Here is a 21,191-nt window from a genome sequence, read left to right as displayed (position 1 = left end):
TGGTCATCTCTTGGACCCAGAGGCAAACCTCTGGGACTCTCAGGACAGCAGGAGAGAGCTTGGATGGTCCTCCTATGCTTTAAAATTTTTTTCAACTCATTATCATAAGGGCTGGTGTTAGCGATTCAGCAATCATCTCAGGCTTTATTATAATACCTAACCTGTCTCAGAGATTCCTGCTTATCTTCAAGTCAGCTGTCTCACAGCCGCTCATGCTCCCTAATAGACATGTATCACACAAATCACATGGAACCACTTGCATGTTTTACCAACTCATCTCCTCTAAGTGGACAGACGCTGGGATGCAGACTCCCAGGAGCTGTTGGACCTGCAACTCTCCTTTTGCCATAACTCAAGAGCAAGGTAGGATCTGTGGCAGGTTTACAGGAGAACGTGGCTTTGTATAGCCGAGGCCAGTGTCTGGAAGCTTCCCGCTAGTTGAGCTAACAGTGTCCAGCGAGGGAGCCCATCCGCCACTTTGTTACCCACTCTAAGCTATTTCTGATCTTCAACTTTATTTTCAAACCCATCCTGAGTGATCCCGACTCCCGGCAAATTGACAATGTGGCCCTCTTTATGTGAAGCCTTGTTTATAGGCCACAATTCTCCTGACAGATTTACAAGAGTCTGCGGAGTTTTAAAAGACGATTGCTTAACTAGCATTAAGTGAGACGCATAGGACTGTGTAAATATTTTAGCCGGGATAGGGGATTTTTTAAAGATGCCTGAGCCAAATATTGCATTAAATCTGACGACAGTGGCACACTGATCAGCAGTAGTGGCCAGCCTCAAGTGCGCCAGCGGTTCCTGCAGCCAAGTCTAGATAAAAGAATCCAGCAACCAAGCTTAGGAAGTGTGGGTTTAAAGCAACTTCGACACACCCTCTTCTCTTTTTTCTTCTATGCCTTTCAATCTTTTGACTTTTACTTCTTTGACGGTCTACTTAGATGTGAACGCTTCCCAGAGTAGAAGATTACAGTGAAAGTTAGTACCTAGGAAGGTCTGAGATAGAGACATGGGCTTCTGAGGTCAGAAAACGCACGGAAGAGTTGCAGCCATCGTGGCTGCGCCATGTGGAAAAGTGGGCTGCGTTTTGTTAATAAGCTTGGCTACGTTGATCACTGCCTTGTCTGTAACCAGCTGTTGCACTGCAAAGAGAGAAAGTCTTGAGATTGGTCCTACTGCCTCATCCACCCCTTTTCTGATCTCTGTGGAAGGAGGAGGCCTTTGCCCTCAAGATTTCTGTGTCTGTGAGGTTCTGTCGCATCATTGGAATAACAACTGCCATGAAATAAGCTTTTTGGCTCTATAAACTGAGCAGGGAGTTCAGTGCGTGGCTCTTGCTCCTGCATAATTTCTGTGGAAGTGAGAGCGTGGCTCCGCCTTTGGCGATTTCTACCAGCAGCCTTGTGATTTTTTTTACTCATGAACTCCCACTAATGAAACGTACATGCTTGAAGTAATTCCAGTGTGCCGCCCAAACTGCAGGCTGTTTCTCTTCCACAAATGGTTGAAAGTGTTAGACATCCAAATCGTTGTTTGATATTGTTGATTGGCCAATATGAATATCCTAAATGTATGTGTTTATGATTATAGAAATGTATATTTGATAAATTGAAGTGTTTGATATAAATGTGCATGTTAGTATTAACAAGAGAGTGATTGACATTTAAATTAAGTGTGGCACTAGGATGCCCTCCACCAAAAGCTGGTTTACTTAAGATTTCAAAAGAAACCGTGTGCTTCTTGTCTGCTTTTATATATCACTATTTATTGTCTGTTTGACTAAGTTGTTTCTTGGCATTATCCCTTCTAGACAGTAATCACTTCAAGTTCATGTATGCCAGCGGCAGACACAGGGGGACCCATCCACCTCTACAAAGAGGCATGGATGACACAGTTTTCAAAGATTCTCCTTTCATCTCACTCATGGTAGTTTCAGCTTTTGCTGCCATGTTTTTGAGAACTCTGAAAATTATTTACACATAATTTGACCCACTGCAGCCTAAAGAAGCAGTCCTGGACTCAGAATAAGTTTGTGTGGGGACAGCCTAACTCGGGTCCTGCCTGGCCCCCTGTAGGCTTTCACTGCCCAGCTTTTAGGGGAGCTGCTGGGTGAACTGTGGCATATGAAGTTGAATTTCTTTTTATGACTGTAAAATGCAATGCTCATGAGTTTTATGAGATAACATAAGAAAGTGTAGATGAACTATTAATAGAAATTATAAACACTGTCTTGGCATTTGTAAGTATGTAAGAGCTCATGTATAGAGGCAACCCCTGTAGTGCTATGGAGAGCAACGGCTCTGATGTAGAGCCTTAGACACAGAAAAACAAAAGGGAAGATGGCGGCTCTGGCCATGGTACCATAGAAGAATTTTTCTCATTACTGTCGTTGTTGTTGTTGTTACTATTATTATTTTTTTTCTTTACATGTGCCTGTTACCATTATTGTACCTTTTAGAAACTAATTGCTATTCTTCTCCAAGATGTGCTTCTTTCCCCTTAGAAGCCCAGTAATGGCATCCTTAGCACCTGCCTCACATGACTAGTCAATCTGGAGGCCAGATTCTTGCTGAATGGGCTTTTTCCCCCATTATAACTAGACACACACACACACACACACACACACACACACACACACACACACACAACTATCTCTCTCTTCCTCCCTCCTTTCCTCTTTCCTTCATTCTCTTTCCTCCTCTCTCTTTCTCTTTCTCTCTTTCATACAGAAACAATTTTTGTTTTAGCCCAGGTTGGGCTAAAACTCAATATGTAGCCCAGGCTAACCTCTAACCTTAACCTCCCCAGTGCATGGATTATTTGACAACACATCTTTTCTGTCTATTGCTTGAAACATCATGAATTCTTTGTGATAATGCTTTATCACAATAAAATATACCTCAAATATCTCAAGTTATACATTTGCCTACCTCACGAGACCTATTGGAAGTATAGTCACTAATTCAAATGAAAGCTTCTAAAGATGGCAATTTTCATGGAGACCCATGCAAAGAACAGTTTTTAGTAAGTGGCTGGATCATTTAACACCCTATAAATCAAACCATGCCCAATCCATCTGTATTTAGGCTAGTCATGGGTAGGAGATTAATGAATATTTTTCATGCTAATGTCTCACAGACCAAGGCTGCACCCATAACCACATAATCATCACAATGGAAACTGTGACTCGGCTCTGATGTTTGATAGGAGGGCCCTATGAATAGTGTAGACGGTACCGTGCAAAGGCTGCAGTCAGTGGCCCGGTCTCGCAAATCTTTCCAGAAGTCCTAAAGCATGTTGGCATGTCCTCACTTAGCCCTGTCACTTCTGCTTAAATTTTTTCATGCAAAATACTCACAATCATGGGACATTAAGGTGCATTTGATCTCGAGCAGCCTCCCTCAGTGAAGTGAATCAGAATCATGGGATTCCCCTGCGCCTGAGACTCCTGGTGGGTTTATTTTTACACAACAGTCCTCTGGGGAGAGAGGCACCCACCCCCCAGAGGGCTGTGCCCCTTCCGCGCTTAGTCATAACAGCCCAGTGGAGCATCTTTTCTGTACAAAATGATTTCTGGGTTGGGGATGAACATTTTGTGATTTTGTCATTGTTGTTGAAAGAGTAATGGATGGTCCTTTTGACACAGTCCTATTCCATAAGAGGATGTCTAAAATATCTCAGGCAGCTATAAACTGCGTGTGTGCGTGCGTGTGTGTGTGTGTGTGTGTGTGTGATTACAGGTATATTTAGAGGTCACAAGTTGACATCACATTGTCTCCCTCAATCATTGTTATGCCTTTTCCTGAGGCCAGGTCTCTCACGGAACCCTAGGCTTGCTGTTTCAGATAGACAGAGTAGCCAAGAGCCCCCCTTCATCCAACTGTCTCTGCTCCCTTGCACTGGGGTTACAGGCACCTACACCACTTCTAGCTTTTACACGAGTGCTTACGATCCAAACACAGGTCTCCATGTTGCATAACAATCACTTTACCCATTGAGCCATCTTCCTAGCCCTGCCTCATCCAACTTGATGAAGTAACTATCAAGAAGGCATTGATTTCGGTCTTCCACTTCCTGGTGGACGCAGTCTACCCTGGCTGGGAAGTTGTGGCCATAGAAATCCCAAGACTGGTCCCTCAGGAAGCAGAAAGTGGAACGAGACACAGAGCCTCCAGTGCTCCCGGTGCTCCACCTCTTCCAGCAATGTGGCTCCAGGGTTGGTCTCCTCCTAACCCACCCTTCTCCTTCTTGGCATACACTTCCCAGCCTCCACTTCCCGATAAACATTGTGAAGCCACTAGTGACTTCCATGTTGCTAGATTTAACAGTCACTTCCTCCTCTTTGACCCTCATGAGTACCGTATAGAGCCGTGTGCTTTTTCCTTCTCTCCATACTGTTTTCCTCTCAGATCGTACAATTCTACATTCCCCATTTTCTATTTTTCATCACAGCTGGCCTCTCATGCAGTGTTTCTATGCCCCAGGCTGTGTCCTGTACCCCTTTTCTGCTCTGGCTACCCTCCCTCCTTGGCAACTCATCTACTGCTGTGGCTTTAAATACCAATTTTATGTCGATGAGTCCCTGGTGTGTATTTTTGTCTCAGTCATGTGTCCTCCAATGCATGCCTTTATATACAACATGAGTGTCTAGTTAACATTTGAAGCTTAACGTGCCCTGAGTGACACTCCAGATTCCCCCTCTCCAGCTTGGCCTGCTTCCTTACTTCAGTTAAAATCCCTAGTCAAACATCTTCACAGTGAGGCTTTTCCTGGCTTCTTTAAAGACACTGGCAAGCTCCCTATATTTCTGATGCCCTTTCCTCTTTTCACACTGCAGGACCACTCACCCCAGGATATCACCTGCTGTATCTCTGGAGTCAGAGATCTCAGTCTTGTAGACACTTACCTTGGAGTTCAAATCTGAGCACAGGGTAATAGAAAACTAAGGAGAGGAGGCCCCTGCGCTCCTGGGGCTTACTACACCACCTAAAGTATCTCAAGTGGCCTGTGCCACTTCAACGTATTTTAGTTTCCTTCATGGTATTCCCTCTTTCATCACTTTTCTTGGCATTGTCAATCTACTTCATAAGTTGTCCTTTCTGAATAACCTTTTCCCCGACCAATATGCATTAAGAAGGCCCTACCCAGTGTCCCATGACACCACACTGTTATATAATGTATTGATTTCCTAGGTGTTTTTGTTTGTTGGTTCTTATTGTTTTGCTTTGTTTTATTTTACTGTCAGTAGGTTGCAGACAGTTGTAGAAGGAGAACGTGGCTCTTGTTAGATACTTGCCCCTCATGTGTGGCACAGTGGCATGCGGCAGCGGTGCCCCTCTTCCTCCTTATGAAGCATCTTTGCTCTGTACCATCTCTAAGCTCAGTATAAAACTTCATTTCCATTCCTATTCACAGCTCACACCCACAGCAAGCAGTGTGAGGCATCACAGAAGCCATCCTTCTCCAAGTCACCTGGTCCTGTCCTTTTAACCCTTGCCTCTCTGCAACCATCTCACCATCCTAAGGTGGTTCAAAGTCTTCCCCTCACGTGAAAAATATCAGATAACACCTATCCACACTTGTGTCTGAGGAAGGCAAAGTGCTTGATTCCAAAAACTCAATGGAGAGCTTTGATCTATTAGAGATGTGTGGTCTATCTATGTGTACGCACATGTATGTAACAGTAATCAAAGAGGGATATCATGAATTTGAAAGGGAGTGGGCAGGAGGCAGCCCCTCTAGGGCCACATGGCCTGGTTGAGAAGTTGAAGACAAGCTGCATGGACACTATGGTGGATATAAAAGGGGGCTGATATTGTCGGATGCTATACAGATGCTTGCCTCAAATATGGGGACAAATCAGGGGCAGCGGTGAACACAGGAAGAGCAACAGTAGGTTGTCACAGTTTAATAGCAGTCAATGAATCCAAGAGATCATCAGGAGATGAAATTATGGGCAAGCCATGTGATGTAGGAGGGGTCACCACTTACCCGTGGCCACTGACACATTTCTTGGGATGAGGTTGCATAACATGGCAAGAAAGGAGACCTTGTTCAAAACACTAAAAACTATTCACGCTTAATGGCCATTTAGAGGAAGCCATCAGGGATGGGTAGGAGGAGGCAGGAAGCTGGGGCAGCAAACACAACAGAGCAAACTGGGAGCTGCACCTCCCAGGATGGAGAACACAGAGATGGAAGCACCATTCAGTGGAACCTGCCGCTGGGCTCTTACATTATGCAGAGACTGGGGACACTGCCGATGCCAGAGTACATTTTCAGTGTCTCTGGGTCGGGGGAGGGGGTAAAGTAAATCAAGGAAGAAGAAATACGTAAAAATGAATCTTGGCAGTTTTTACAGATAGTTTGTGTATAAGAGGGATTAGTAAATGGTTGTTGATTAAACATACACACACACACACACACACACACACACACACACACACACACACACACAAGAAATGTCAGTTATCCAAAGAGTTTGCATGGCTGTCATTATTACCCAGATGTTCTTGGGAACAAAAATAACAGAATCCTGAGTGATATATTCACTAGACAGTATTCCTGTTGCTTGACTATATTGAATAGATAAAGCCTATGTGATTTGGGGTAGTATTTACCCAAATGTATAAAATGATTCTGTATATTTTGGTCCTTAGGAAATTAATTTCTTTCTTTCTTCCTTTTTTTTTTTTTTTTTAAATCAGGGTTTCACTATGTAGCCATAACTGGCCTGGAACTCAATATGTAAGCCAGGCTGGGCTCAAACTCAACAGTCAGCCTCCCAAGTGTTGGGGTTGAAGGTGGGTGCCCCCATGGTCCACGTTAAAAACTAAAAGTTAGAGATATATTGAATAATACCCTGGCCAGTAAAGTACATGGAAGGCTGAGAATAAATACACGTACCTGTCACAGGCAGCAAGCGAGAGGCTGAGCCCTGTGCTGAGGCCAGGATTCTCACCCTTCCTAACGCTGCAGCCCTTTAATACAGTTCCTCATGCTGTGGCGACCCCCAAGCATAAAATTATTTTCATAACTAGTTTTGCTACTGTATGAATTGTAATGTAAGTATTTGATATGCAGGATATCTAATATGTGACCCCTGTGAAAGGGATCTACCAAAAAAGGTCTACAACTTACAGTTACCAATTGTTGGTCTAGACAGTGGGTCTTTTATGAGAAAAAATATAGTTCACCCATTTAATGCCTACAGTTCAATAAATGTTTAGTATTTTCACAGAGTTGTGTAGCCATAAATGACTTTTAGGAAAATTTTAGAGAATTCTTTACTGCTCTTGAAAAGCCCAGTGCATGTCTTAGTCACCATCACACCTCCACACCCCAACCCCCACCCACACCCCCACCATACTTTTCTCTTCTAGCCCTAGGCAATCCTAATCTACTTTGCTTTTGTTATTTTATTTATTTATTTATTTATTTATTTATTTATTTCAAGTAGAATCATTCAATACATGGTATTTTGTGATTGGCTTCTTTCATTTAGTATAGTGTTTTCTCTGCTTTATCTATGTTTCAATGCGTATCATGTCATTTTTATGCCTAAATAATATTTCATTGTATATATAAAATGCGTTTTATTTATTCATTCCTCAATTGGCGGATAACTGAATTATTTCCACTTTGTGGAATACACCAAATCTGTCCATCCAACATATTATTCTATTTATCTTAGAATAGAGGTACTCCGTGTGCACTGACAGAAAGTAGCACATATATGTGAAAGTCCAGGTAATAGGATCTACAGTATTCTGAGGTAACATCCAGACCCAGTATGCATGTTTCTAAGTCCTTTGTTTTATTTCCTAATACACAGTTGTTCACTCAAGTTTTTTTTATCCACTTTAGAAACAAATGTTAGTTGTGGCATAGTCATTGGGAGAAATAATTTGTGTATGATGGCAGCAGAATTCCCAAATTATAGCTGTGGAAACACTTTTGGTTACATACAGATTGTCCACACCTGAGTCTTTGGTGCACAGCTGTCTAACTTGAACCTGGTAATGTTCACGCTGCCTAGCAAGAAATATTGGCAAAGCAGTATCCTTCAAAAAATTTCCTTGATTTCTCCTAGAATATATTTTTTTTCTTCATTCCTGCTCATCTACTTGGTCTTAGATTGCTGATAACACTACTTTAGGCATTACCACACCATGCTGTTAAATGCTTGTACTGTGACTACAAAAACTCATTCACGAGAAAGGCTTGCTTTATTCTAGGAGTGCATCATCTGGCTTCTATTTTTTTAATTTTTATTTTTATTTTTATTTTATGTACATTAATGTTTTGACTGCATGTACATCTGTGTGAGGGTGCCAGATCCCCTGAAACAGGAGTTATAGACAGTTGTGAGCTGTCATGCGGATGCTGGGAATTGAACTTGGGTCCTCTGAAAGAGCAGTCAGTGCTCTTAACCGCTGAGCCATCTCTCCAGCCCCATCTAGCTTCTCTTTAAAGCAAATTTAAAAATCTCTCTTTACATTGCCTTTTCTAAATAGCCTTTTCATGTATAGTGTATGTCTATATGTATGACATGCTAGGGATGTAGCTTAGTGCTAGGCCTTGTCTCCAGTGTGTACATGGTCCTGTGTCCATTCCCAGCACTGTAGAAGAAAGAAGGAAAAATTGGGGGAGGGGGCGCAACAGGACAGAGAAGGAGGGAGGGAAAGAAGGAGGGAGGGAGGGAGGGAGGGAGGGAAGGAGGGAGGGAGGGAGGGAAGACCTTTAAAACAAAATCTCTGCTTACCTTTAATAAGCACATGAAAATACTTTAATAGTTTATTAATTTGGAATCTGCTTTCTGTAGAAGTCTCTGTGTTACTGCTATCCAAAGTAAGATTTTGGGGGGGTTGTTTGTTTGTTTGTTTTAGCATCTTATTTTATTAGGAATAATATAGCTAATAGTTCAGGTCAAAGCTGACATCACTAAAAAGTGTGCAGGTTAAGCTATTATCCATATTTTGATTTCTAAATACACTTTTATTTAAAGTTTAACAAAAGCATGATTTGGGAATGAAAGCAGAAAAGTGCCCATTTTTAACAAAACCCATACATGCATCTATTGCTTGATGTGTGAAAAGCACTGAAAATAGTGTGTATCCTGTTAACTAAAATGATAACAGTAAAGAATGTCAACAGAAAGAAGTAGCCATGTGCTTACATGCAGTTCGAATTACTAGAAACAGTCGTTACTGTGTGTTGCATAAGAAGGGTCAGTGACGCATTTCCTACAGTGAATGGAAAAGACGCTGGTCTACTTCTGTCACTGATACCTCTCCAGTACCTAGTCCAATTTCATGCACATCATAGGCGCCCAGCAGACATTCGTTAAGTTGATGTATTTATTCAATGAATTCCTTTTTAATAAACTCCTTCACCAAGCATCATACACTCTTTACAGTCTGACTCCGATTTCTGTCTCTCACCTAAACCCTGCCAATAAAACACAAAAATGCCTACACGCAAACAATTTGATATGTTGCTATGATATCCCTCAGTGCTGGCCATTTGAACACGGAGCTTATGGAAAAGACAGATCTTATAAAAGTTAAGACTGAGTAGAACTGACACAGACCATGAAAGCATGGGGGTTCCTAACTGGGAATTAGGTAAGCAGAGAAGACAATTCCACATTCCAAAAGCAATTCTAAGTGAATTTTGGCTTTGCAGAGTCCTTGGTACAATCCTCAGGCGCGCGCGCGCACAAACACACACACACACACACACACACACACACACACACACTACACATTCTGAATCTTAAAACATTCAGGAACATATTTTGCTTTGTTTTGTTTTGTTTTGTTTTCACTGCAAGGAGTCACAAGTGCTTAGCCTTTAAGTGAGAGTCTGATTTTAGTTGTTTTCGTATTCCATCATGTATCCCTTTATAGTTCCCTCTTACAATAACCACTTATTAGTAGCTAACTTTAGAAGCTAATGCCTTTTATAGTTGAATGTTTTACAAAGAGAAAAAAAAGGCAGACTTAGTTTTAATGTTGGAGGTCCTGGCACAGACTGTGTTTAAGGCAACTTTGGTGGTCTGGCAAGACTGCATAGTAGTCTTCGGGTTGGACAATGAGTGGCATTTACGAATTTGTCCATGACCTCTCTTCTTTGTGCCCTTCCAGTCTCCAGTGTCATCATTAATTAGTCTTAGGTCTCCCATTTGTCTGTTAGAAAGCGTCTTGGGTAAGCCAAGTTAATAAATTGGCGTGTGTGCACTGCTGGCCACCGGAACATGCGACTGTGCAGGGGCAGTTGGAGGGCAGCCTTCCTCTTTGATCCTGTGGAGAAGTTTAATTCTGGCAGGCCGGCTGCATCGGAGCCCCAGCCTGCCAGCGTGTGGAGAGGTCCTCCGAGCACGCCCAGGGGACTGCTGTCATTTGTATAGGTTCTACCTTCTAATTTCAAAACCAGAAGGCTCAGAGACACGGGGAATGATTTCACAAGTTATCCCACCTTTGCAGAGAATTTGCCAGCATTCTTCTGTGGCTTCTCACCATAAGTAGCAGGAGCTCAGCAAGGCAGCGGGAAGCACAACTTACCATGTTCTGAGCAGGAGAGCTGGACTGTGCTGTACCTCTGTAAACTGAGCATGTAGCTGCTTCAGCATTTAGACCCCAGCCATCACACTGTAATCTCCCTGCTGTGAAACGCTTCCTGACCAGCTTTGCCAGATCATCATCCTAACACATAAGAAATAGTACACGTTCTGAAAACTACTCATGCCTTATCTGGTTCACACGGGAAGAGAGGATCCTCACTGGCAGAGAAGACAAAAAGCCACAGCCCACCTGAGCTCAGGGAAGTTTTAGTCCAAGCACAGAGTTTTTCCTGCTCCGTAATATGGCATATAAAGTTTGAACAGTTTTATGGGCATCCCATTTGTCACTACTTCCAGGACAAAAGAACTGCACTAACCAATCTTTTCCATTCAGAAGTAGAAGCGTTGCGTTAGTGACTACAGGCACAAGCTCTTCCTTAAGCTTTACGTTGATTAGAAAAAGTAACCTTGAAGGGACTTCCCCATGCTTTCCGTTAGTTCTCATTTTTCAGTTGATAGCCTGGCATATTGTTTGTGCTCATTAAAAATAGTTAACTGGAATTTGAATGTCACTAAGGGTTGTTTGAATTTAAAGAATTAACAGTTTATACTGTGAGAACTCCTATGGCTTTGTGTATTCTCAGAGTCATAACTGCATATCAGGAGAAAAACATGTCATTCTGAAAGCTCACTGCCAAAGATTCAAAGAAGAAATCATTCAACATTTATTTGACTAATTGTCTGGGCCCTGTATCTCCTCTAGAAATGCCCAGTTGACATGGTCATCTTTGCTACCTGGCTTATGCTTTGTGGGAGAGGGTTATGGGCAGTGAGTGCTAGGATCATTAAAGTTCACTAAGCCAGAGGCTGGGGAGGTGACACAGCGGTGCTCTGCTAGCCAGACAAACATGAGGACCTTAAGCTCAGCTCCCTAACACCCATGTAAAAGCCAGGTGTGACAGTGCTGGCCTATAGCCCCAGTGCTCAGAAAAACAGAGACAGACAGATTCCAGGGGCTGGCTGGCAAGCCATTGGTTCAGTAAGGGACCCTGTCTCCAAAAAAAAAAAAATCATGACACGTGGAGGAAGATGATCACTGCACAGACACACACACACACACACACACACACACACACACACACACACACACACACTCACACACATACACTCACACAAATGGAACTTTTTTAAGAAAATACAGTAATCCTTTTTAGGTGGACTTGGAACCTGCTCCCATTATGACTTGCTCACCCTTTAGCCCTATCCTGACACCGTCATCAAGACCTGTTTATTCTACTTTCAAAATATGTCCTAGCCCTGTCTACACCCCTGCTTGCCTTTTTTCCTTGTGCTCTCACTTCCCTCAAGCTCAAAGCTCTTTGCTTTCACTTTTTCAGCAAGAGACTTGTATCAGGAAGTGTGTTTACCATTGTCCAAATTGTTCATCTACTTGGAAAACAGAAAGAGAAATCCCATAATAGTACAGAAGTTACAGAGTATTTTTTATAGAGAAGGCCAAAAACACTGAAAGGTAAAAGTGTTCAGATAAGTAGGATTTTTGGTTTTGTTTGTTTTTTGTTTTTATAACTTATATATTTACTTGTTTTGTGGGTGTGTGTGTGTGTATTCACATGCAGAGACCAAAGAACAATATTCAGGAGCTAGTTCTCTCCTTCTACCATGTGAGCCCAGGCATCAAACTCAGGGCAATGGGCTTGGGAGCAAGTGCCCTATGCTCTGAGCCATCTCACTGACCCCAGAAACACACATTATGAGAGGGCTTGGCTGGTTTTGAGGAAACTGTTCTCTATTTGCTCTAAGATCAGAGTTATATTTGTCCCCTTGGTGGATTGTTCAAACACAGCCAGTCAAATCTCTGCATATTGGTGGGCAGGTGTCCTAGCCAGCTGTAGGGGGATAGAACTAGCTATTCTAGGAAAACTCTAGCCAGAGGCCTTAGAAAGCGGCAGTGCTTATGATAAAAAATCCAAGGCTTTAACTTGACAAGGGTCTATCAGTAATTTCCAGCCATGGCCGACAGTTGCACCCTCTGGTCAAAAGCATATAGAAAACATGGGAAGACAGCGCTTGCCAGAGTCAGCCACTCTTAGTGACAGTAAACTCTTGATTATTGCACTTTCTGTGTAACCAAATCTGGTTCAAGACACCTGATTACCAAAAGAGCAATTAGTTGTAAATTCTTGGTGTCCTGTCTGAAGCAAATCTAATGAAGTTGTTCAAGTGTTCGTGAAGCTTTGTGTGGGTGGGGTAAGGTAAGGTCAAAGGGCCTCTATAATGGATGTGTTAGAATCTTGGAGTAGAAAAGGTTATGTAGGTTATTTTATGATCTCAAAAGGTTGTGGTCCAATCCAGCAAAATACAGGACATCCCATTGCTTTCTGAGAATAGTGTTTATTACCCCGAACGCAGGTCCCTCTCTCTTCCTCCTCATTGGTCAAACAATCAGGGAAGGGGACCCAGTCTCACCCATTGCCTACTGCTTATGTGTGTCCACTTCTCCCTCAAAGCCTGCATGTGGGCTTATTTCTACAAGTTTCATCCTGTTTGTTTTAAAGTTTTTCAAGTGGGTGAACTAGCCCATGTCTACAGGTCACTGGGCAAGTCTGGATGTTAACTCTTCTCTGCTCTAAGCTTGTAGTTTGGATAAGGATTGAAAGGCTAGCGTGTGTAATTTGGGGTCCAATGTTTTCTGTCCTACTCATGGTGGCAGCACTTATGCTGGCTTTCAACACTTTTCATCTTCAAAATGGACCTTTGTTTGTTTGTTTGAAGTGAGAGCCATGAAGAACAGATACTTCACAAACTGGACCATGGTGTGCATGGTACCACAAGGTTTCTTTAACTTGGTGGTTCCAGGCAATTTGGGTTCGTGAAAACTTGAGTAAAATCTATTTTGTCTATGAATTAAACATTGCCAGGGTCCTTAGTTCCCTTGGATCATCCTTACAAACCTCTCCCACTCCACTATGAGGAACAAGAAGCAGAATATTTTTCTTGGCACAAGTCATAGATCATTTTACGAATGCCTAAGGGAAAACTGAAGGCTGCACGCATCCCTGTTCCCAAAGAGAGGTGTGGAATATGCTGGTTTCCCCTGTGGAGTTTGGTTAAGCTGTGATTGACAAGGAATCTGTACAATGTAATACAGTGCCCATGCAGGCCCTCAGCAAGTGTGTATTCTTGATTAAGTCTAATCTACACTTCTCTTTGCAGCAAGTGAGCAACAGATGAAGCTGGTGTGCAAAGAGTCCCCAAAGGAGTACCTGCAGCCTTTCAAGGACAAATTGGCAGAATTCTTCCAGAAAGGTAGGAGGTCTCTCAGTTGTACATCAAGGGTACTGAAAAACTCCCTTCTTGACCTTTCTCCCCTTTTCTTCCCTCCGTTCTTCCCCCCTCCATCTCTCCTTGGTTGACCATAGACAATACCACTGGGTCCATGGTCCAATTTTCCATGGTGGTTTCATCCTCTGTATAGATTGAGTTGCCCTGTAACTTTTATGGCACTTTCCAAGACCATTTCCTCCTATAAATCGTTTGTTGTTATTCCTGCTTGGAAATATTTTGAAGGTAAACCTTTCTGTCTCCTCTGGACCAAACATGTCCTTGATACATGTCAACGGAACCAGTGTGTACGCATGAGGCATAAGTGGCCCTGCAATTCCTGACAGGTTGATGGGGATTTATTCCTGGTCTCATGAGCATGGCAACCTGGCAACTTGAAATTTGTTGTTGTTAGTTGTGTTGGATTTTTCATTCCTTTACAAAGAGGCAAACTGGTCCCAGTGAATGTCATTATCCCACCCATTGGCTCTTTGGGATACCCAGAAGGCCCAGCACTTATTTAGAAAACTTTGCAGGTTCTGTACCTTCCTCCGTATTTTTGGTAGAACTTGGCAGTTTTTACTAATAAGGGTTGGTGAGCATGAAAATACAATGCTTTTATGTATTTCCTGTTTTATTTTCCCAAATTCAGTTTAAAGTTTAAAAGAAAAATAAGTTTGGGGTTTTTGAAGGAAGCTTTCTTCTTTACTAGAAAGCCAGGGGACATGCATGCGGGAAGTGTTGGGGAGTTTCAACATGCTGTTTCTATTACTGAGTGAGGCCACATGATACCACACCAGCAACAGAAGGCTGCTAAGTTGGGTCAATTGACAAAGTATGGCCAAACCTCCTTGGAAATTAGTGGAGGACTTCTCAGTCCGTGAGTCACCAGGAATGCCATTGCAGCCATCCCCTCTGTGCAGAGCCCACTGTGCTGTACTCTTGCCTGGCCTTGTTTTCATGATGGCAGAAGGTAGAGTCAGTCTTGCTGAACCTCATGTTTGATAGGCTCAGTATCGTCTTAAGAGCAAACAGTGCCACAAACTTTTTGTACTATGTGCATGTGAATAGGTAGGTTCTTGTTTTTGTTATTTGTTTTTAATGGGATCCATCAAGGTAAATGTGTTGCCTTATGGTTATACCATATACAAACATAACCTATAGATGCTTCCATAACTGGAAAATGCTTATTTTTGTTACCTCAAATTCACAATGCTGTTTATTTTCACATATATAAAATGAACTTGAAATGAAATACATATGACTTAGTTCTATACTTTTTAAATTTTCTATTATTCTAAAGCTAGAAAATTCTGTAGTGTATATATTGGGGTTGTATCTGCTTGCATGTCTTAATGTCCCTAAAATCTTTTTTTAAAGGAGCCAGTATCTTGGTACATTGAGAATTTATTATTTTGGTGAAAACAGATAAAGAACAAATTAGAACCTTGAAAACTTTTCATTCTTTGGAAATTTACTAGGTTTCTCAGCTCAAGGAAGCAAGCCCTAAAGTAGTGCTTGAGAATTTCAAATTTTCTTTGAGTATTTTGATCACATTGATTCCTTTCCCCCAACTCTACCCAGCTCTATTCTCTCCATCCTCACTTTCCTACCTATTTAACTTTTGAGTTCTCTTCTTTCTTAAAAAACCCATTGGTTCCAGCTTGTGTTGACCACCTACACTCGGGAGTAGGGCCTGCCATACTAGGTCACACCACCTAAGAAAACTGACTCTTCGTCTCTCAGTAGCTACCAACTGCCAATAGCTCCTTAGCTATCAATGAGATTTCATACTCACCCCAACCCTCACGCTGGGATTTTGTCTGCCATGATCTTGCATAGATCTTATGCATGCTGTCACAGTCTATATGAGTTCATATGTGCAACTGCCCTCTTTTTTTTTTAAATACATTTTTATTAATTTATACATATTACATCAGTTGTTAGCCCATCCCATGTATCCTCCCATTCCTCCCTTCCTCCCACTTCCCCCCTACTCCCCTCCCCTCCCCTAAGTCTGTGTCTGAGGGGGACCTCCTCCCCCTGAATATGCTCATACGGTATCAAGTCTCTCCTTGGTGACCTATTATCTTTCCTCTGAGTGCCACCAGGCATCTCTGTCCAAGGGACATGTTCAAATATGGGGCACCAGAGTTTGTGTGAAAGTTAGATCTCCTTCTCCACTCAACAGTGGAGAATGTCCATCGGCTAGTCCGGGTAGGGGTTCAAGGTTTTTACTGCCTATTTTTTCCCTTGGCTGTTGCCACAGTTTGCGGAGGGCCCCAGGGCCCAGACTCGCCTGTAGTTTTCCAGGACCCACTGGATCCTTCCATTTCCTCTTTCTCCCAGGCTTCTCACACCTAAAGTTTCAATAGGATGTCCTCCCCTCTTACCCACTATTCTGGTAGGTACAGGGTTAGATAATAGCCAGAACTTGGAAACAACCTACGTGTCCCTCTATAGAAGAATGGATAAAGAAACTGTGGTACATTTACACTATGGAATACTACTCAGCTATTAAAAACAAGGAATTTCCAAAATTTGTGGACAAATGGATTGAACTAGAAATTGTCATAATGAGTGAGTTCACACAGAAGCAAAAAGAGCTAAATGGTATATACTCACTTATATCAAGACACTAGTCCAAGGTGTACGTCCCCATGCAACTGCCCTCTTGTATGTGGAAAACACTGGATCTTTAAAGTTATCTACCACTTCTGGCTTTTACAAAGATCCCACACCTTGCAGTAAAGGGTGTGATATGTATGTCCCATTTAAGGACAGTCTCTTATCTCTGTGTTAATCACCATCTACTAGAAGCTTCTCTGATAATGGTAAAGGATCACTGTGACCTATGTATGGTATAGCAGTAAGTAATTAGGAGTAATTTTAATCTATCCATTTAGTGTTGGCTTTTCCCCTAGAGCCCATAAATTATCTGTCCACAAGTTCTTGAAACCATTAGCAGTGCCAGGAATAGGTTCCATGTCTTGGAGCAAGCCTTAGATATAATCAGGAAGTGCTTGGTTGCCCCCATGGCATCTGTGATACTATTGCACCCCTATCTTGCCAGGGCAGTTGCTTTTGTAGCTTTCTGGGTCATGGCTGCGTGAAATTGATGACTAATCTTTTCTTCTAGTATTGTATATAGCACATACCTACATTTTGGAAGCTAGCCAAATTGGTTTCTGCATGTTCTTTGACTCAAATATAGGGAGGGTATCTGCAGCAACAGGGTCTTACCATCAAGTTCTGGAGGGTAACCAAGAATATTTGCAAGAGCCTTTAATCCTTTTTTTTTCTTTTATTTTTCTGTGTATCCTTGGATGTTCTGGAATCCACTCTATAGACCAGGCTGGCCTCGAACTGAGGTCTGCCTGCCTCTGCCTCCCAAGCATTGAGATTAAAGGGTGTGCACCACCACCACCCAGTGCCTGTAATTCTTGTGAGTCTCTGGGACCCTGTTGGCTAACAACTTCAAAAGCTATAACCCACTTTTCTAAGTTTCAATTCCCAAAGCAAACTCTAGATCCACCACCAGCTTCTCTGACAGTAGGAGCCTTAACGTGGGGCCAGGCAGCAGAATATGTTTCACTCTCCAGATAGTACCATTATGGATTTTATTTGAGGACTGCCATTGTCAAATTTAGTTCACTTTTTAATGTATATTCAAAAATATATATTCTGACCCTGCTATGTGTACAATACTGATAATCCTAAAATGAATTATACCCTCAGATCCTGTGCCAAGGATTTTCTTATTATACAAGGACAGGCCATAGCCAGGCCTCCCTTAGCCAGCAAAATTAAGGGAAGGTAAAAAGAACATCAGGAATGATCTCTAATTTTATTTTAAAATATCCCAAACACCCAAAACAAAACACACACAATTTTTAAAGGCAATATTATACACTATTTTTTTTTTGTCAAACTTGAGAATACTGTGGGGATTTTAAGTGTTCCCAATATGAAGGGGTGAAAAGTCCACTGTGGACATAACACATTATTTTTACCTTACTATTTATCTGATTTTATCAAAACAGCTTGGACTTGCTCTGTCTGATGCAGCAGACATTGGCCACATGTCGCTGTTGGGTAGCTCTGATAGGGCTAACCTCAAGATGAGACAGAAACCATGGAAAACCCTTTCTTTCTGTTTCCTTAATACTGATTCCATTTTAAAGCAATCATATCTTATCCATTAGGTTACATAAGTGAAATATAGCCTTAACATTGATGTATCTTGTGTTTTCTATTTTTTAAAGTGTAACTATGGGACAACTTAAATTTTAGCTATGGTCCCATCTTTCCTCATTTCTTTCTTCCCTGTCCTTTTCTTGTTAGTGCTCTGCCTTCTCAGCTTTGTCAGAGTGTAGGTTTTCACAGACACATCCTGTACCCTCCTTGGCTCTATGGCTGACAGCTGAGCTTGCTTAGGTGATGGTGTGTCATGGTGCCATGTGAGCTATGGTCCTGTAGTTTAGTGGTCTATAACTAAGAACTGCATGACACATAACGTTAGCCTAATACAGTTTAGAGCCTGTAGCTTCGCTAACTTGCTGGACACACAAATGGAATATCTCTTGATTATTATTAGGGCAATAAAGAGTAGCTTTAAAAAGTTTCATTTTGGCTCAGCATTTCAGAAATTTAATTCAGGGTCATTTGGTGCCATTGACCGCGGGCTGTGGTTAGGTAGGACATCCCAAAGGGAAAACGGGGAGAAGACACTCCCCATTTTTTAAAGTGTAGCTATTTCTCTTGTTTCTCTGATTAATAGAAAACATAAAATTCTCTGCCTACTACAAATACGCATTATTGACCTTGGATAATCACATTTTATGGCAATTTCCATGCGATTTAAGTATAACATCTATCTGATTCCACGTTTTCATAAGTGCACCACTATTACATGTGCTTCTGAGGAGAAAACTTCCACTAACCAAGCCTTGGTGTACAGTTTATAAGATAGACCCGGTCTCAGAAACACTGAAGCGTGAACTCTCCAAAAGCCGTGGAGCCGGTGTGATACGCAATACGCTCAATATGACAGTAAAACTGGGCATTAGGATCAGAGAGAAGGAGTGCCCAAAACTTCGGGGGAAGCTGGGGATGAGACTGAAGAAAGCTGTTGCTGCTAGAAGCGACTGACACTCACTGGGTGGTCTATAGTCTGGATCCTGCAGAACACAGGGTACATTCTAGAGAACAGACCGCAGTGGAAAGTACTGTGTACAGGAGTGACAAGTGCACGCTGGCCTGTGTGTCTTGTTTGATGGAGCAGTGTTAGGGGATCAACAATAGAGAGAGAATTGAAGGACCCTGAGTGAAAACAACAGTGGTAAAAAGAAGGAAGGAAGGAAGGAAAGAGGGAAGGAAAGAAGGAAGGAAGGAAGGAAGGAAGGAAGGAAGGAAGAATGACGGTTGTACTAGCTACATTAGAAGCAGTGCAAGAATAAAGCAAAACATGATAAAAGGTAACACTCCCTCCCCCTTTTTTTTCCCCACCTGGATAACTGCCTGGATACTTATGAGGAAGACAGTAAAATAAACTTTGGTCCTGGTACTTTTGGTGTGCATGTGTGGCACAGAGGCAGAGATGCCATGTTGATGGGAGTGAGCTGCATGATACTGCAACATGCTAATATCATGTACAGAGTCCATGCTCAAGGCTGTACCATACGGTGAGGGAGGAGGTCCCCTTTGGTCACAGACCGAGGGGACAGGAATAGGGTGAAAGAGGGAAGGAGGGAGGAATGGGAGGACACAAGTGAGGGGAAAACAATTGAGTTGTAATATGAATAAATTAGTTAAATAAAAAAGTAAGTAAAATGTTTTAAAAAAATAAATCTGTGATTGAGTTACAAAAAAAATAACTTTAAAAATATGGTGTTTTAAGTTTAGAAGCTTGTGTTGGGCAACACTTGTAGCTATCCTTAGCTGCCTGTGGCTGCAAGCCATTCACAAAAGTATCAGTTTAAGGCACACAGATGGATGCGACAGTCCAACGGAAAGATGTAGAGTAAGAAGATTCCTCCAAGTATCAGAGCAGCTAAGCATCACTGGGAAAGTATGTGGTGACAAGAGCCTGTGTAGAGCGTTTAACAAGAAAGCTAGTTTTCTGATTAGGGGCAGGCTTCTCACTCATAAAATAGTAAGCAATTAGGGTTTTGGGGTTTTTTTTTTCTTAAGCCTGAGAAGTCACATGCATTGTGACTCTGTTGATTCACGATTAGAATTATTTGTATATAAGCAGCAGTTGAGTTCTTGTAACAATCACGATGGCCTCATTTTCCATTTGTAAATCATATCCTGTTGCCACACTCGGATGAGATGATGTGTTTGTCTTGATCATCCTTCCTTCTTCAGAACACTCTTAAATAATGTTGACAAAGCCACCACGGCACTTATGCTCAACTAATTTTCATTTCCTGAGCAAAGCAGAACAAACTTTTAATGGCAACGTTCTGGGTTGCGATCCCTGTGGCGTCTAACCCTTTTCCCTTCTCTTCCACAGTAGGCTCTTGTGGATGCCAATTTACAGTGCAGCTCTAAGTAATCTTGTGCAGGCGTTTGTTTGTTTTGTTTGAGCTCGTGCTTTCCCACCCTCAGATCAAACATGGCCAATAACAATATGGCCTCCAAAACCATGATGCTCACATTAAAAGCCCCCATAAACATAGCAGGGATCCTGTAATTGAAAGAAGCCACAGAGCAACTGATTAGATCCAAGGTCTAGATCTTATAGGTGGTCTTTCCTTGCTGTTAAATTGGCCATTTGTATTTATAGCTTCAGCAGGGAAGGCTGTAACTAAGCCTGGCCCCAATGCCGGCACTCTCCCACACTTGGCCTTATCTCACATTCTGTTACCCATGAATGGTGATAAATTTCAACCTGACTCTCAATGAACAACGCTAGCCCTGCTTCCTGTGTGGTTCTTCGGCCTGCTAAGATAATATTCTTCTTATGTCAAAAACTTTTTTTTGGTAAAATAGTAATAGTAATAACAATAATACAAACCCCAATAATTTTACCCAGCAAAAAATAAAACAGAAAGCAGTAACTCTGATTTCCCACACTGAATGCAAGCAGTTACAATATATACAAGCGGATAAGTGTTCCACAAGAGCTGAGACAATGGCTGTCTGGCCCTATTCACTTTTCACTTTCTCTGAGCCTGCAATACAGCCTCAGCCTGACCTATGATAAATATTTATCACTGTCTGTTGAGTTTGTGAACAAACACTTTGAGTTGGGTGAAGTCCCTAGGGGGTGTCA

At 42.1% G+C, this 21,191-nt stretch overlaps 1 protein-coding gene across 5 annotated transcripts in view; it reads left to right on the top strand.

The window, feature by feature from the left end:
* Window positions 1–21,191, top strand: part of FMN1 (formin 1) — a 367,926-nt gene that overhangs the window by 279,892 nt on the left and 66,843 nt on the right. For all 5 annotated transcript variants that reach the window (XM_084776574.1, XM_084776572.1, XM_084776573.1 and 2 more), the window contains one exon: window positions 13,805–13,897. In XM_084776574.1, coding sequence (XP_084632700.1) covers window positions 13,805–13,897 — 93 coding nt within the window. The remainder of the gene's footprint in view (window positions 1–13,804; window positions 13,898–21,191) is intronic.

Source organism: Acomys minous, assembly GCF_964271855.1.
Source record: "Acomys minous genome assembly, chromosome: 3".
Taxonomy (NCBI): Eukaryota; Metazoa; Chordata; class Mammalia; order Rodentia; family Muridae; genus Acomys; species Acomys minous.
This window is presented reverse-complemented; position numbering and strand designations above follow the sequence as displayed.